Consider the following 16,397-nt stretch of genomic DNA (forward strand, 5'->3'; position numbering starts at 1 on the left):
GTGATTTTTAAAAATTGGAATTTCCATTTTCCAAGGCTGCTCCTCTATTGTGATTGTCATGGACTGTAGCTAATGGTTTTTCGTGGGGTTTTACATTTGATAACCTTCCTTTTGCATGCATGTTTTGGTAGATAATTCACCTAATTTGGTGGAGAGAATTTAATATTGCAGTCTTTGCTTCTGGTCCTATCTGTGTGAAAACAGTGAGATTGCAGTAGGAAAACTGCAGGGAGTATAAGGACCCCAGCTGTGATATGAGTCAAAGTTTTTCCGACAGAATAGAGGTAATTTCTGTCATCCCAATAAATTTGAAGTTGGGAAGTTTTTCTAAGACTCCTGATGTTGGTTTAAGTACACTTATTATTGACTTGAATGTAGCCAGACCTGTGCTGAGACAATGTACTGGTGGGAAAATGGAAAAACTCCACTCTGAGTGTGAAGTTTTACAGTTAAGTTAATGTATGGGACATTAGTCAGTCTATCTGTTACTGACATTTGAAGCTTCAATGAAATGCCAGCTTTGATACAAGTCTGTTTCAGTGACTAACTGCATTTCTGAAACATAATATTGAGCAACTAATACTCATCCAAAGGCTTGATGTTTTCCAAGTGTCATATGTTAAGATTTGTAGAATATTGAAGTATTGGGTCACCAACTGGTGTGAGCTGCATGGCTGTGAACCCGTTACTGTAAATGAAAATGCAATCTGCTGGTAGTTCTTGTTCCATCAGTTTTTGCACTGACACAAAGACATTAATGCCCATTCCCCAGTTTTTAGCCTGCTGGAGCTGATGAGGACCAGGCAGTTGAAAGCACACATGATGGAGAAGCTCTCAGAATGGGATGTAAAATGTCTGGAATCCTGATGGTTACATTTTTCAGAGCTTTTGCACAAAAGAATAATTGTTTTGTGATGTTCAAAAAGAAAGTTCTCTGCGCAGTGTTACTAACAAAGCCTGGATTCCTGTGGACTGATGTCCTTAAAATCCTCAGCTCCCCTCTCTGCTGCAGTTGTGTCCCAGTTGGCCGCCGGGATGCGCGTGCTGGTCGCCAGGCAGCTGCTCCAGGCGGGACATATAATGATCGTGTTTTGCCTGCCCTTTCTTCAGTGAGATCACCAATTTTGGTCTCCCTTTAGTACTTAGCCAATGATTTTACATAACTTGTGGAAACTTAATTACACCTGAACCCTCTGCTCTCTCTCACTGGTGAACTTAGTGGAAGTTGACAACATGTTTAAAAGTTGTTGAGGGGAGCCTGTGTGATTACAGGAGTTGAGTTTACTTTGGAAATGGGACTAAAAACATACTGAATTTTTAACAGATTCTTTTGTGTCCACAGTGCCATCAGGAAGCATGACATACTCTGTTGAAAGCCTTGCCTCTCAACCAAAAAGAGTCATTTCAGTGCTCAGGCATTTTTAGCAGAAATGCCTCTCATTTTTAGTAAAAAAGGTTTATCTATCTGGAACTCTTCCAAAGTGTTTAAAGCTGATAAAGAGCAGTGGCAAATGGCCATGTTTCTTCTGTTCAGAAAAGCAGCTGACTTTTTTTTTCCTGTGTGTTTTAAGGTTTTGCTTTGTCTTGAAGCAGCAGCCGAGCCACTGCTGTTGCCTGTGGGTGACAATGAATACCTCATCTGTGGGCTCTGCTGCTTAGGCAGCACAATGTCAGCCAGCCTGGCCTCCTTTGGGAGGGCACAGAGGTGGGGCATGGACACAAATGAACTTTTTTCACAACCTAGAGGTGTTAGCTGCTCCCTCTGTGTAGATGGGAAAAGGTCTCCCAGCTAGTTTTTGGAGATGCTGGTTGTTTAACCTGGTGTTGTGGTTGGTGTCATCGTGCCATTGGGGTTTCACTAGGATTACTATGCTGAGTTGCCTGTTCTTGGACAAAATGTCAGAAGCAGCCTCTTAATGCATTGATAGTTGAGGGAGTGCAAATTGGGTGAGAGGGAAAATTGCTTTTTATTAGATTAGTTTTACTCTGTTTATTTAGTATCCTGAATTGTCTCACCCAGAGTGTGACAAATGCTGGTGCTGAGGAGCCAGAAGTGGGGACAGGCTTGGTGTTTTAGGGGACAGCTGGCTGTGGGTCATCCCAGCAGTATTTGGGATGGTGTTCTCAGATGGTGCCTTTTGGGTCGGGGTCTCTTTTCCTTTTATCCTTGAATGCAAATGAATTGATCAGGGACTGGTGATACTCCTGTAAGACAGGGAATTAAAACACAGGATTTTCCAGATGTTGTGGTGTTAAAGCTCCAAGCTCCCTCCCTGGTATCTTTTGTCACTGTGAGGCTCATGCCTGTTTGTAGCAAATGAAGACAGCAGTGTTGGGGATGTTCTCAATGCATGTAGGCTCATGTGATGTAAATAAAATTAAATCTTATTTGTTGTTTTTTTGGGGTTTGGGTTTTTTTTTAACAACAAGGCATTAAAAATCAAGATTAGTTCTATTTAATATCTTCATTTTAAAGTAGTGTTTTGAAGCTCAGTTTAATAATGTGGTCCTCTGCACTAGCCCTAAGAATTCTCATACCTTAGGAATGATCTCTGTTTCTTTCCCATTTTTTTCTTGTCCTAGAGCTAATGGAAGTTAATATGTTGCAATATCTTAGGAAGTCAAAATTATGCAGACTGCAAATTACAGTAATAACTCTCAATGATGCAGTAACTGAAGTAATCAGAAATTAGGGCAAAAATTACAGTCTTCTTTCCTTTGGGGGAAAAAGGTTTGGAGGGATAAGGAGGATAAATAGCATTCCTAACTTTTAGGCCTTTTTTACATTTTAAATATACTTGATTTTGGTATGCTTAGTTTACTCAGAGGCAGACTGGCAGTACTACTTAAGGTGAAGCTGGCTTTTAAGATCTATAATTTAAATATAATTTTGTGAAAAAATAAGAATTATCTTCACTCTGAGGTCAGTATTAATAACCCCATAACAGGTTTTCATGTGGCAGCAACTTTTTTCATTCTTTTTTTTACAATTTGATTGCATTTTCTGTTTATTTTTTAATTGGTTTAGCTATTAAACTGGAGCCTGTGATAAATAACTCATTATCAATAACTTCCTAGGCTGCTGATATAACAAGTGTATTTAAGACATCCCTGTTCCCTGTAATGCCATCTGTTTTGCACTCGTTATGTCAAATAGTCCAAATCTGAGACATTTGAAAGTTGCTTTATTTGGTTAGAATCCTTCTGATTAATTATTTCCCAAAATATTATTGCTTGTGTAACTACAAATGAGCTACTTACAGGTTTCTTTTAGCTTGAAGTGAAATTTTAAATTCTTCTTTATCCATCTTGAAAATTACTGTATTTAAAGTAAACATCAATTTCTATATAATGCAGGCTGAAGCAGTCCATTATTCATGGTGCTTTGGGAGACTCTAAGCCATATTTCCCAAGGCAGCAAAATCAGGCAGCATAAATCACTTATAGACAGATGTGTTGGGGGTGGGGAGGCTGCCTTTAAAAGAGAACATTAGGCATTGGGTCAGGTCTTGGAAAATTGAATTTTAATTAGTTACTTGCATGTCTTACAAGTTAACAGGATAAGTGGTCAATGTGTCAGGCATTTCCCACAGGATATTGTACACATTTGGTAGTCAGTGTGCTGCTCCTGCCTGTGCTATCTGGAATATCCTCACAACTGGTTAGTCTGTATTTGCATTTATCTGATGTATTGGATGATAAAGGCCTTATGTTCTTTCTGTAAGTAATGAAATATAAATCACGTATATTGGGATTCTACAGTTAAACATAAATCAGCACATGGATGGACAAAAGTTAATGAGCTTTTGAACTAACTGCCATTGTCCTTTGTAATGGACACTTCCAGTAGTAGATTCTGAATTCCCCGTGTTCCTGGGATATGTAATGCAGAATTTGTAGGAATATGTTCATGTAGCTTTTCCTAGGCAAACATGACAAAACTTCCAAGACTTCTACAGATTAAAATTAATTCTTTGCAAGATCAGTGCCTGAAGGCTTAATTAATTTTAACATCTTATAATTGATTCTGGGAAGTAACAGATGTTAGTTATATTTTCCCATCTTCTTAAATCTTCTGTTTAAGAAAACAGTATATACATGAAGTCTGCCCATTTTCAGGAGGCATTACTAGAACTGAATAAAGCCTAAAACGGCATTTGCTCTTTGGGTGGTTTGCAGACTATGCTATAACTAGTCTGATTTATGAAGAAATCATTTGATATTATTGATCTATTAGCAGAGATTAGTTATTTTGCTCTGTTACGGGAAGCATTTGATCAAGAAATTAGAAAGAATTAAGTTTTCTATTGTGCTGAAACCCCTAATGAATTTTAGATCTTTGTTCATTTGCATCTTGCCTCTAGTGGTCTCATAAAAATAGTAAAATACTGTGTGGGGGTTTATGTCTTGCCATTGTCTACTTAGAAATAAATATTGAACTTTGCTGCATGTTCAAGTGGAAAGGCTTTGCCTCCATCTCCTTTCTTTTAATGTTAAACTGTTTTCATGCTCAGCCAGATAGAGCACAAGTGATTCCATGCTTCCCTTCCCAGCCTCAGGCTGCTGCCTCCCTCTCCTCTGCCTTCTCAACAGCCATACCTTCCAGTGCAGGTGAAATATTTGAAAAAAAAATTGAAATAAATTGAGAAGTGATTGTTTTGATTAATACTTCTGATATCTATTCTCTTCATGATCCTATAACACGTGATCCTCTTTTAATAGATTTCTGGAACCAAGTATGTGTGCACAGCTAACGTTTTGATGGTGTCCTGCAAAAGATTGTTGTACTTTTTTCTAATGTAACTAGCCAGAGAAGTTGGTTTTAAATAACTTTCTCTCCATTATAAAGTCCAAATAGTCAATCAAATGTGTCTTTGCTAGATGATTGCTGGAGATTTGTCTTTTTCTTCTGCTAGCTTTAGGGAAGAAATTTGGATCTTTTGGTATATGTTCCTTTTACAAACTTAGATATTCATATCAAGCCTAAGTCCTGAAGTATTTTACCAAACACTTCAATGTTTTCTCGAGTTTTGTTGATGGATGAGGGTGTTGTTGTTGGGGGTTTTGGTGTTTTGGGGATTTTTTTGTTTAATAGTTTTCTCATTTTACCAGTAGGAACTAGCAGTGGATTGTGTGAACAATGCAGGGAGGCCTCCAGAGCTACACCTGAAACATTTCTCATCTTCACAGAAAGATACATAGAGACTTCAGAGGGTGAAGTTAAAGCTATGTTGACTAGAAGACTTTCTTTTTCCTTAGAGGATTGCTGGGCAACTTTTTCCCGTGCATAGGATGCTTCATAGGAATTCAGCTGATCTGTTTTCCAGTACAACATGCAATTTCATTTGTTTATTTATAAAAGCACATTTAATATTACTAAATAAAAAGCCTCAACAACAAATCAGCATTTCAAAAGACTCGTAGATTATCAAAGTAAATATGTTGAACAACTATTCCTAAATTCCATGTGTTTGGGACAGAAACCATTCTCAACTAGTGATGAAGTTCTGGTAATAATTTTTTTAAAAATTAAGTAAATTCAGATGTGTTGCTGTCAGGTCAAATTAAAATAATCTATTTCAAGTAGTTATAAATCTAAAATTTGGTTTGTGTTTCAGAAACCCTTGCAGAGTTTTGTATGGCACTAAATGCTTCCCACATGCAGTGATGGAAGCATTAATTTGACATACAGGCTGTAACTGAAGTGAGCTCCAGTGCCTATGTGGTCACATTGCACAGAGATCTGGCCACATATTTACAGTTGTTCAGGATTGCTGCTTTCAAGTGATGTCAAATTGAGCTGGTGTGTGGAAAGGAATTTTAATGTGTGGGCTAAGGCAAAATATATTACATATACACTGCTGAGGACAGCTAGTGACCATTTTATAAAACCACAAAAGGTGCTGTTCAGTGCCTTTGTCAAGAATGCTTTACAGTTAAAAGGTTAAAGTAGTTTTAATTGGAATAAAGATTTTTTTCCTTTTTTTCTTTTTTTTTCTTTGGAGCTACAAGTGCATTGATTTCATAATACGTAAAGATGAATGCAGGCCTTACAGTTCTAAGTACAAAATTCCTAGGTTTCTGTGCTAAAATGACACTTAAACATAAATGTTGAAAAATTGGAATAATTTTCTTCAGTCTAAGCTTCAAAAATTAGTATGGCATGATAAATGAAATAATTGTGTACCATAAAAAAAAACATGATTATTTGAAATACTTTCATTTTCTGTAGTTATTGGTCTCATTAAGCAGCTTAAGCAAACCAATATTTCATCTTGACTACAACAATTTGTAAATCCAGAAGCCAGATTTGGAATGTTAACAGATTTTTGTTTAATTCTGTTTATTTTGTATTTTAGCAAGCAAATTTCTCACTCAGCTTTGATGTCAGCTTTGTCACACAGACTGATTGCAGGTAGATCTCAAGCCATTCACTGTAACATTTTAAAGATGTTACTGTTTATTGTAAAGGATTTTTTTAGAGTTTCCTTGAAATTGCTCATAGGCTCATCTGTAGAAGTATAGGAATGTTCATAATTAGAATTGTCAGCTCAATCAACACATAGGGAAACGTGGGCTATCGTGCAGTCTAAGGACCTAATGAAATATATGGTATTTTTTCCCAGAGATACTCAGCAGAAGATAAATGATTCTTGTTTACTCATTACGTGTGTTTGCAATCCTTCTAGAAGCTATAATCTAGTAACAGGGCATTTTAGTGGAACGTGCTGTTAGACTGTATTCTTGCTCTCCTTGCAGCTCTGAAAGCAGACAGCTTTGTTCTTTGAACTGCTGGTTTTTTCCTGAAAGAACTCAGTGGGGTGCTCCAGCACTGTTTCATCTTTCACTTCCTGAGGATTCGGTAGTAAAGTACTCAGTTGCTTCTTGTGTCAAAAGCTGCTTATTGCATTCAGTGTCTTAGCACAAGTGTGCCCCTTGGGGAGAGGGAGTTTCGTTGTAGCATTATTTGTAATATGACTGAGTTTTCTCTCATCTGATCAGAAAGTTAGGCTCAATTTCCCCTCACTTGCTGCGAACCGAAAAGGAAAATTTTATAATAAAATTACACCTGAACACATTGATATTGAGAAACTGAGTTCATGTTAATCTCCAGTGCATACTCAGGTAGAACTTGTGTTTTTGGAACTCAGGAAGAAACTGGGGCAAATGGTTCCACAGTCTGTAGGATACTGGTGATTTTTAGAGATTCAGCTCAAGAAAAAAAATTGGGAAAGCAGGAAAAGAAAATGTTTAATTAACTTTTCTGGGAAACAATTGGAACTGAGAGCAGCCAAAACCATGCATCTACCTTACAATATTATTTTTTCCATACAAACAATTTCACTTGCCTAGAAACAAATAAGAATTGAGGGGGAAGTGCACAATTAGAGATGAGAAGAGGAGGCTCACCAGCAATCTGTGCTAACATGTGGTGTGTATTATGGAAAAAGTTGATGAAGTCTCAACTAGAATGTGGTCTGTGTCTTGACTTACATTCCCTTCTCTTCTAGAAACAGTTTCTAATATAGAAAGGTCAAATTCTGCCCTCAGATGTCTCTCTGCAGTGCTCATGAGACACAAGAGAAACATGCTTAAAATCTGAGGTGATAAATGTATAATACAAGTTATTCTTAAGCCATAGTAGCTACTTGTCCCTGTCCCTGCAGTTAATCGTATAATCTCAGTGATTAGTAAAACCTTTTAAGAGTCCTCAAATATAAAAGGCATACTATTGTAACTGAGTTTAATCCTACCAAAAGCCACTTTTTCCTTTCAAAATCCCTCCTTTCATTTTTTTTTTTTCAGTCAGAGACAGAAAGGCTGGAGGCCGATGCTTAAAGTTTATCTGGCTACGGTGAACCAATGTTAGTCACCCAGTCGGTGACAGTGTGCTAATGGTATGATGTTTTGTAGTCTTCATCTAGATACTGGGAGAAGGAAACTGATTTGCATAGATTTGAGGAAGAGTGATGATTGATATGGAAGCATATTCCTTATTTTTTTATTATTTTAATATTATTTGGCAAATATAGTTTGTTCTGCTGTTTGTTTTGTTTGGCCTTTAGCCTATTTACCTTAAGAATGAACTGGAAACATCTAGAGCCAATCATACTTTTAAGGTGGTTTTTTGAATTTGTTTTCTCATGCATATTTTTTACATCACCTTTTAAAGATGTTTCTTTTAAAATGACTCTCACAGGGCACAATAAAATTATTTGTATTACTGCTCAAAGAAAATTAGAGAGGTATCATTGTGCTTGTACAATTCCGTTGCAACAACAGGCCCATGCTCACTTTTGTGATGATGATTTTATATTAACTGATTCCAGATTGTGTAGATTTACAAAAGTTTGCCTCACACCTACATAATTCACATGAATTATGGAGGAGCTTGCATGGTCTTCGCTGATCCATAGTGTAGTGCATGGAGCATTTAAACTAGGAGGCTTTACATATTGTAAGGCCCTAATCTTTCTAAGGAGGTATCATTGATAAGAAATGACAGATTTCAGTGGAGACAGAGCCTTGCTGGGAAGATTAACATCAGCTCTCTGCTTTGCTTAGTTCCTTACGGTGTTAGTCCAAAGCCTGACAAGTCTCCATTCCAAAGCAGCTCGGGATTCTTAAGTGGTGATATCATCAGTGAGAGAAGATAAAGATCGACCGAACTAATGTGCTGAGGCTAGTAACAATGTGGCAGAAGTTAAAATTTAAACAGCTTTCATTCTTCTTTGTTTGATTTTTCACACTGCAAACTAAATTATTCCCTTATCTGATTGAAAAACTTTAGTAGCGTGGTGTTGGTGTCTGCTTCATTTTTTTTTGCAGCTTGAAAGAACGTTAAATGCCTAAATCTTTCTACATCAAGAGAAACTAATTACAGATACCTTGAAGTTGATCTTTTATGTGTTCAGATCTCTATAGCTGAATTGAGCTGGAAAAGCATACTTTAAAGGCAGCAAAATTATTGTGTAAGGTGTAGTGGTTACCAGCAAGACACAGAAGTGAAAAGTAAATTGAGACTTGTCTCAAAACTCCTACTCATTTTGAAAATTTCAGTCATGATGTTCTTATCTCTTTTTATCATTTAGCTTCTATCTTATGCTAATATCTGGTGATACAGGTATATACTTGATTTAGTAGTCTTATCTTCTAGGGCAAGTCAGAGAAGGGACTCAATAAAAGAAGAACTTTTGTAAATCTCATATTTCACCACCTCTGTAATAATTCTCCCTGAACAATCATTTGGTCTACTTTTAAAAGCACAAACCACCAACCTCTGAAGGTCTTGCTTACCATTATCTCACAGGCTTTTTTTAAGGCTTAATTTTTGAGTGATTTTTCTAAGATCTTTCAAGTAGCATATTGATACACATTTGGGATCTGTGATCTCAAGTAGTATGTGCAAATTTCAGTGGTCTGGGCAATAACTTTAAGATTTATGTATGGTCATAATTAGTGGAGTTCTTGCATTGATGACATGTGTGGTACTTTAGAATTAGTTAAGTTACCTCTTCCTCTAAAATTATTCAGAAAACACATTAGCAGTTACTTAGTAATCACATTAGGCAAAAAGAGTATCCAAGAATCTTTATGGATTTTTTTCCAACATTTGTTAATAAGAATTTTTAAATTGAATAGATTCAACATGGCTAGGCACAGCTCTCTGCTAGCTCACACACTTTAGCAATTAAAACACTCAGGTTGTAAGCCTAACAGATTTTGATGAAAACTGACAGGTTTTTATTTTTAGTGTGTTACTGGTGCCAGACACTTATATTTCATGTATTTTTGCCTTCAAATGTGAAACAGAAGAGCAAAAAGCTTCAATTTTTCTTTATGACAGTAAAAGTACAGGAACGTGTTAAGAAAAGAGTGAGTCTATCTGAAGTAAGATTTGGTAACTTTATTTCTCTGGTTCACATTACACTGTGCAAAGAAGCTGTTCACCTCCCATTCTAAATCATTTTCATTTTAGCAGCTGGAGAAGATCAGAATAAAATGGACCCATCCCTTTTCTCAGTCCCTGATGGTGATGATGATCCAGCATTTGTTTTTCATTCAAACCACATGTTGAATAAGTGAAAAAGAGGAAATACATGCTGGTCATAGGTCAGGTGCAACACAGAGTTTATACAGATTTATTTTCTTTGTTGCATCTGCAATCCTGCATTTAAAGCCATTGAATGTTGTTCTGCTTCCAGTTATTTTGGGGCAGGTTTTCTTATATAATGACATTTTGGGTTTTGGATTACCCTGCTAGCCAGGCATCCAGCCTGCAGAGCTGGAGGAACAGGCTGAATCTGCAGCAGAACTCAAACTCCAGAACTCAAACTCTTGCATGATCTCATAGGGTGGAAGCTGACCCTCTTTGTTTCTGGCCTCAAATGAAGAAAGCTAAGCCAAAAAAATAAAAAAAAACCTGGAAAAGTATTAGGGTGATAATGGGAAGTTGGGGTGAAGAACTCCTTGGGCATGTAGGAGAGAATAAGGAGGAAGGAGCACAAATATACTGCAGTCTACAATGTGAATTTAATTTTTAAGCAGATACAGATTATGAGGTGAAGGTTTCCGTTTTCTCATAGCATTACAAGTTACATGCTCATTTAATTTATGCTCCATTAGAACTGCAAAGCTCATTGCTTATGATTGAAGGAGCATCAGGAAAAGTGATTGTATAAATGGATATCAGCTTTATTTGTTGTCTTTATTATTCACACACTTCTAGTTGTGTTTTAATAGCTTTGCTAAATTATGAATGATGTGCAGTTGGTTGGGAATTTGAAGGCAATAATTTCACATTCTCTTAAATGTGCCAGCCAGCCAAAACTCAGTATGCATTTACAGCAGCTATTTTGCAGATTTATAGCTAATATTTTTTTCTGTATTTTCTCTTATCACTACAATTTAATCTGACTTTTCTTCAACTTGTCAGCTTTAAAATATAGAATAGAATGAGAATTAATAGCTTACAATGGGATGAATTCATTTTTACAAGAATCAAGTTGGACAAAAAGTGAATCCCAAATGGGCATGAGGGGGTGGGAAGAAAAAAAAAAAGGCATTCTTCACAATAATAATAATGAAGCACTGGAGGAGGTTGCCAGCAGAGGCTGTGCAGTCTCTACTGTGAAAAGTTTTTAAACCTTCAGAAGAAGGTCCTGAGCAACTTGATCTAATTGTGAAGTTCACCCTGCTTTGGCCTGGATGTTGGACTGGATGACCATTGTAGGCCTCATGCAATCGAATTTTTCTAAATTTAAACCACCAGAATTAAATCTGAGCTGTACAAAGGCTTGGACATATTAGAAGGGAAAAAATTCCTCATGTCCTTTCTGTTCTTCATAGCTATAAACATGCCTTTTAAAATACTGAGGGAATGCAATGGGAACTGTGAGACTAAATATCAAATGTCACACCAGAGACTTAAGAACCCAGTTTATGGACAAGTATCTTAACTTTATATGAACAGTGAGGAATTCTTGAATCCTCCTTTTGTAATTAGAATGATTTCACCTTTTCTTAACTTGATGGTCATGTTGTTAGTCTCATTTAATATGACAGTTGGTGATCTTTTGTTGTTGTTGTTGTTTTGCCTTTTTTTCCCCCAATTTCTGTTAGGAATAGGAGGCCTGCAAGATTTTGTACTGAAGTCTGCAACACTGTCAACATCACCTGCTTGTCCACCATTTACACCTCTCAACTTCGAAGCCACGCCGATCGTGCGAGTAGCAGTTGAACCCAAGCATCCAAGTAAGCTTCAAGAGGAATGGGGATGGTAACACCAGCTCAGCGTGGCTGGAGTGCAGCTTCCAGCCCTCAGTGATTTGCCTAGTTTATGAGCTAGCCACTGAATCAGACACTTGCCCAATATAAAATACACCTTCAGGTTGCCTGGAGGGCAGTGTGGGTTGTTCCAGCTTCCTTGCTCCTGTCTTGGTAGGTGAGGAGACACAGGAGAAGTTGTTGTGCCAGCTTTTGTGCTTTTGTGTCCTTTTGTGACAGCTGTTCACAAGTCAGACACTGCATGGGCTGACAGTCCAGTGTTCCTTTACTGTGAAGGTGAGCAGATCTGTGGGTTCTGTCTGCTGCCATTCTTTTATGGGTGTCAGTAAGCTTGTGCTACTGCAGATTTGCAGTACTGCTTCTTCTTGATGCCCCCACCCCACTTCCTGCAAAACAGAGTGGGAACCTCTGGCTTTATTTGAATTTCAGCCCAATTTCCATTTGTTGTTGCAGCATTGGTAGAGCCAAAATAACTGGCTTTATGTTCAGTTGCAAAATACTCTGACACTGAGATTACATGTTTTTTTAGAGAGCCATTGGACAGCTTGGCAGCTCTTTGTTTCGTGTGTTTGAGTAACAGATAATCATATATTGTACATCCTACATTTGTTAAAGCAGTTTTGAAAGTATTGGAAATTACTAGTTCTGCTGACTGTAGTATTAAGTTCAAAATATTAAAGGAAGGTAATTCTAGAACTACTGACCAGTCTGGGGGTAATTTTTGTTCCTTAAGAAATGAAGCTGGATAATTCTTGAACCATTACTTAGTTTCTCCTTCTCAGTAGCCTCTGAGTTTATGATCTGAACTAAATTTTTTAGGGGGACAAAATCCTGAAAGTAGTTTTATGTGCAGAAGTTTCCTGAAAATTCACTGTTGCTTGCAATAACAGGAAGACAAGCAAAATGAGGCCATTGCAGTTGCCCAGAGAGCTGTGTGTAGTCTTGAGATGGCCCTCACACATTGTCACACGTGTGCATTGCACTGCCACATGAGACCTGCTTCAAAACTACATCTGCTCATGTTGAAAAATGACTCACATAAATTATTTCCCTATGTACATTTTACAGAATTACTGCATGTCTTCACACTCATGTCAAAATCTTCCTGTATGATTGCCATAAGCTCCAACAGAAAAAAAAAAAGTACTCATCACTCTGTGAGCTTAAATGCAGAGACAAAGTTGAAAATCTGTGTTCAACTCTGTTTGCCATGTGAAATAACACTGCAGTTTTTTCCACTTTTCATTTATTTTTTGTTTTTCAAGGTTATTTTTCTATTACACCCTTACAAGCTCAGCAGTAAATAAACAATACCATATCTCTTTTAATAGTCTCCAAGTGAATGACAACTTTAATGTCACTCTTCCTTCTGAATATGAACATACATTCCTGGAAACCCCTGGGGTATTCTCTACTGCCTGTGTAAAATAAAAAAAGAATTCATAATTAATTTCTTTAAGTTGTGTTCATTATGAAAGGCTGCTGACATGGGGTGTTTATGCATAGCTTTGATGTAATCTAGCCAAATTTGACTCAGCTGTGCTTGTTCATTCTCCATTAACTTTAAGACAGCTCATTTTAAACACCTTCATTTTAGGGACAGCTGTGATTTGTTTCACTGAAAAGCTCTCTCACATTCCTGATTTTTCCTCTTTTCAGATTTTAATTACTTTAAAGCTTTCTAGTGGCTTACAGCTACTTCAGAATCTTTCCTGTGCTTTATTTGAAGTTACACCTTCTAAGTAATCCATACTGTTACTTTTACTTTTATTTTAGTAAAGTTAATATTGTTATTTATTTATTTGGAGCATTTTAAGCATTAGCAATTTAGAAGTTGCTAGACTTAGTTATAAAAGATTGCAAGGAAATGAAATTATTTGCAGAAAGATGACTTTCTGCAAAAAGTTGTAATAGATAAGAAAGGTTATAATTCGATAATTTGTGAAAATGAGGAGTGAAGTCCTGAATTTTTTAATCACTTAATTTCAATAAAATTTAGGGGTTTTATTGGGTGTGAGCTGTTCATAAGCTGTATCTGAAGTTAACTGTGTATAGGAAGCAACATAGCACAGTCATAGTTAATAGGTGACTTGTTCTGCTGAACCTGCTGTAAAGCTGTGTAAACAAGAAATGTGCAGTCCATTGAAGTGTGGTGTTAAATGGTTATATTTGTATGATGTGAATTTTGTCATCAGTACATAAATTGTTGGTGACAAATTCTGAGTGCAGCTTATGTTTTCAGTTGCTGCTCTTAAACCACACTGCTCTGTGTGACTCATAAGCAGAAAATTGCCCACTGAAAGTTTCTGTGTATTCCTAAAATACCTATTTGTGTTCAGGCTTCCATAAAAATGAGTGTTACTATTTCTCAGTTTAAGTCTATCCTATTTTGAGTATTTCTTTCCCAGTATTCCTTTGTTAATAATACCCTGTTTTGCCAGGTGATATGCCTCAGCTGGTCAGAGGGATGAAACTTTTAAACCAAGCTGATCCATGTGTGCAAGTTTTAATCCAGGAGACAGGAGAACATGTGCTGGTGACAGCAGGAGAAGTTCATCTTCAGCGCTGCTTGGATGACCTGAAAGAAAGGTTAGAGGGGCAAGGAGGAAGAAATATTTTTAGTTCAGTAGGTGTCTGTTGTATTTCTCTGTCAGATGGATATCTTTGATTTATATTCTGGTAAAATAGAGCTTGATCCACGAACAGTTTTTACCATTGAGTCATAAATATAGCTTTTTGGAGCTATAAAATTATCTGCAGTTTGGCAGAAGCCACTAGTTCATTAGTTCTGTACATCTAACACAGACTTGGGGCACTTTATAGAAATTACAAATTGTAGTACTTTCAAGAGTCTAATTAAGAATGTAATGTGGCATTTGTACAAAATAAAAACTGAGGAGACTCATGTGCAATAAATGAACCCTAAAAAATCATAAAGCACCAAGACCAGAATTGTATGTGCACACTCTATCCTGTGCCTTTTCTCACTGATATTTTTTTCAAAGGTTAATCTGTTCTCATTCATAAGTAGTACTTTTTGCAAGCACACATGCATATATTTAGTATCCTCTAATGTTTCTTCAAATGGCAGAAGAACAGATGTCCGTAACAATCCCTTCCTGTAACTTTATTTACTAAAACATTTCTGATACTTCTGCCACATACATTTACTGGCATTTTCTTCCTAAACCAAAGAGCAAACCTGATGAGTGGTTGAATGTTGTCTTACTGTACCCATACTCATTTTACTGAATATCAGAGAACTGTAGTTTCTTATGAAGATTAGACTGGATCACTTGTAAAACTGCATGTATGTTTTAATGGTTATTCTCATGACAATTTAGTGCAACAATTTTTTACTGCTTCTAAAAATGTAGTATTATTTATTGATACATTTTGCTCAAATGTAATGTGTTTAAGCAAAACTGGTTGTGCCTGTCTTTAGCTGCAGTTTGCATAGCAGGATTGTATTATTGGTAATGGTCCAAATTGGAAAAAAAGAAAGTTAAAATAATACTCCATGACAGGGTAATAGGATTATAGTGAGCAGCTAGTAGGACTTACTTACAGACATTTATGTATTTTTTTCATCCCTAAACTTCTGTTTCATGTACATGATTTTGGAGGTTTTTATGAGTTGTCATCTAATTTGTCTTTTGTTAAGAGAATGATAGCCTGTCAAAAGTGACCATTTTGTACCCCTGTGCTTATGGCATTGTGAGCAGAAACAAGAAACACCTGGAGGCACAGACGAGCTGGGCTCCCACCATTGTCCTGCCTGACTGTGGTCCATGATTTCTCAGTTGGGTACTGGCTCCCAAAAGGAGTTGGGGGCAGGTGTGTTCACTATAGAGCTTGTGCTCCTTCTGAATCTCTCAGAATTTGGCATATTTTAGTTGCAATCCCTCACACACCAGCTCGTGGTGATACCTTGAGAGGCTACCTAGAACTGAGGCTAGACAAAGTAAAGAAATAAAGCAGGTATTTATTAAAAAGGTCTTCAAAGGATACACCTTGGGCAGTACAAGAGCCTGGCCAGGGCTACACCCAAGATGGACTCTGAGTCATGAGTTTTCACACTTTCGCAAGTTTTGGTCCATTTCCATATTGGGGTTAATTATCCAATTGCAGCTTCAGGTTATGACGTCCCATCCTCCCAGATTGCTCTCCTCAATTCACTGTTGTTTGCACTTTTTGGGCCTGAAGCTGTAGTGGTGTCCTTGGTTCTCAGGCTGGAAAAGGATTGTTTTGTCTGACTAAACTGCGAAGAGAACTTACTGACACTTCATATGAAGTTCAGAGTTATATACTAATGCAGTACAGAATCTGGAAAATATGAAAGCTAAAATGTAAGGCATCAGTGGGACAATAATTGACCCTTCCTTCTCTCCCTAATTTGTAGAAGAAAAACTCCAGAATGGGATTCTTGTCTTGCTCCATTCCCCATGGATTCTGTGTTAATTCTGACAGTGGTAAACTGGCACTACTTAACTATTAAAGTGTGAAGAGAAGTTATGCTCTGAAATCTGTTCTTTGTTTCTGTATAAATGTTTAACTTCTTCTAAGTGCACATAAGCAAATGGTGAACTGGGGATCAAGACAACATATAA

General features: G+C 37.0%; 1 protein-coding gene across 1 annotated transcript in view; it reads left to right on the top strand.

Moving 5' to 3' along the window:
* The window catches only part of EFL1 (elongation factor like GTPase 1), a 63,268-nt gene that overhangs the window by 30,836 nt on the left and 16,035 nt on the right, over positions 1-16,397 (top strand). The window contains exons 16-17 of the mRNA XM_038147070.1: positions 11,623-11,754; positions 14,229-14,376. Coding sequence (XP_038002998.1) covers positions 11,623-11,754; positions 14,229-14,376 — 280 coding nt within the window. The remainder of the gene's footprint in view (positions 1-11,622; positions 11,755-14,228; positions 14,377-16,397) is intronic.

Source organism: Motacilla alba, chromosome 10 (assembly GCF_015832195.1).
Source record: "Motacilla alba alba isolate MOTALB_02 chromosome 10, Motacilla_alba_V1.0_pri, whole genome shotgun sequence".
NCBI lineage: Eukaryota > Metazoa > Chordata > Aves > Passeriformes > Motacillidae > Motacilla > Motacilla alba.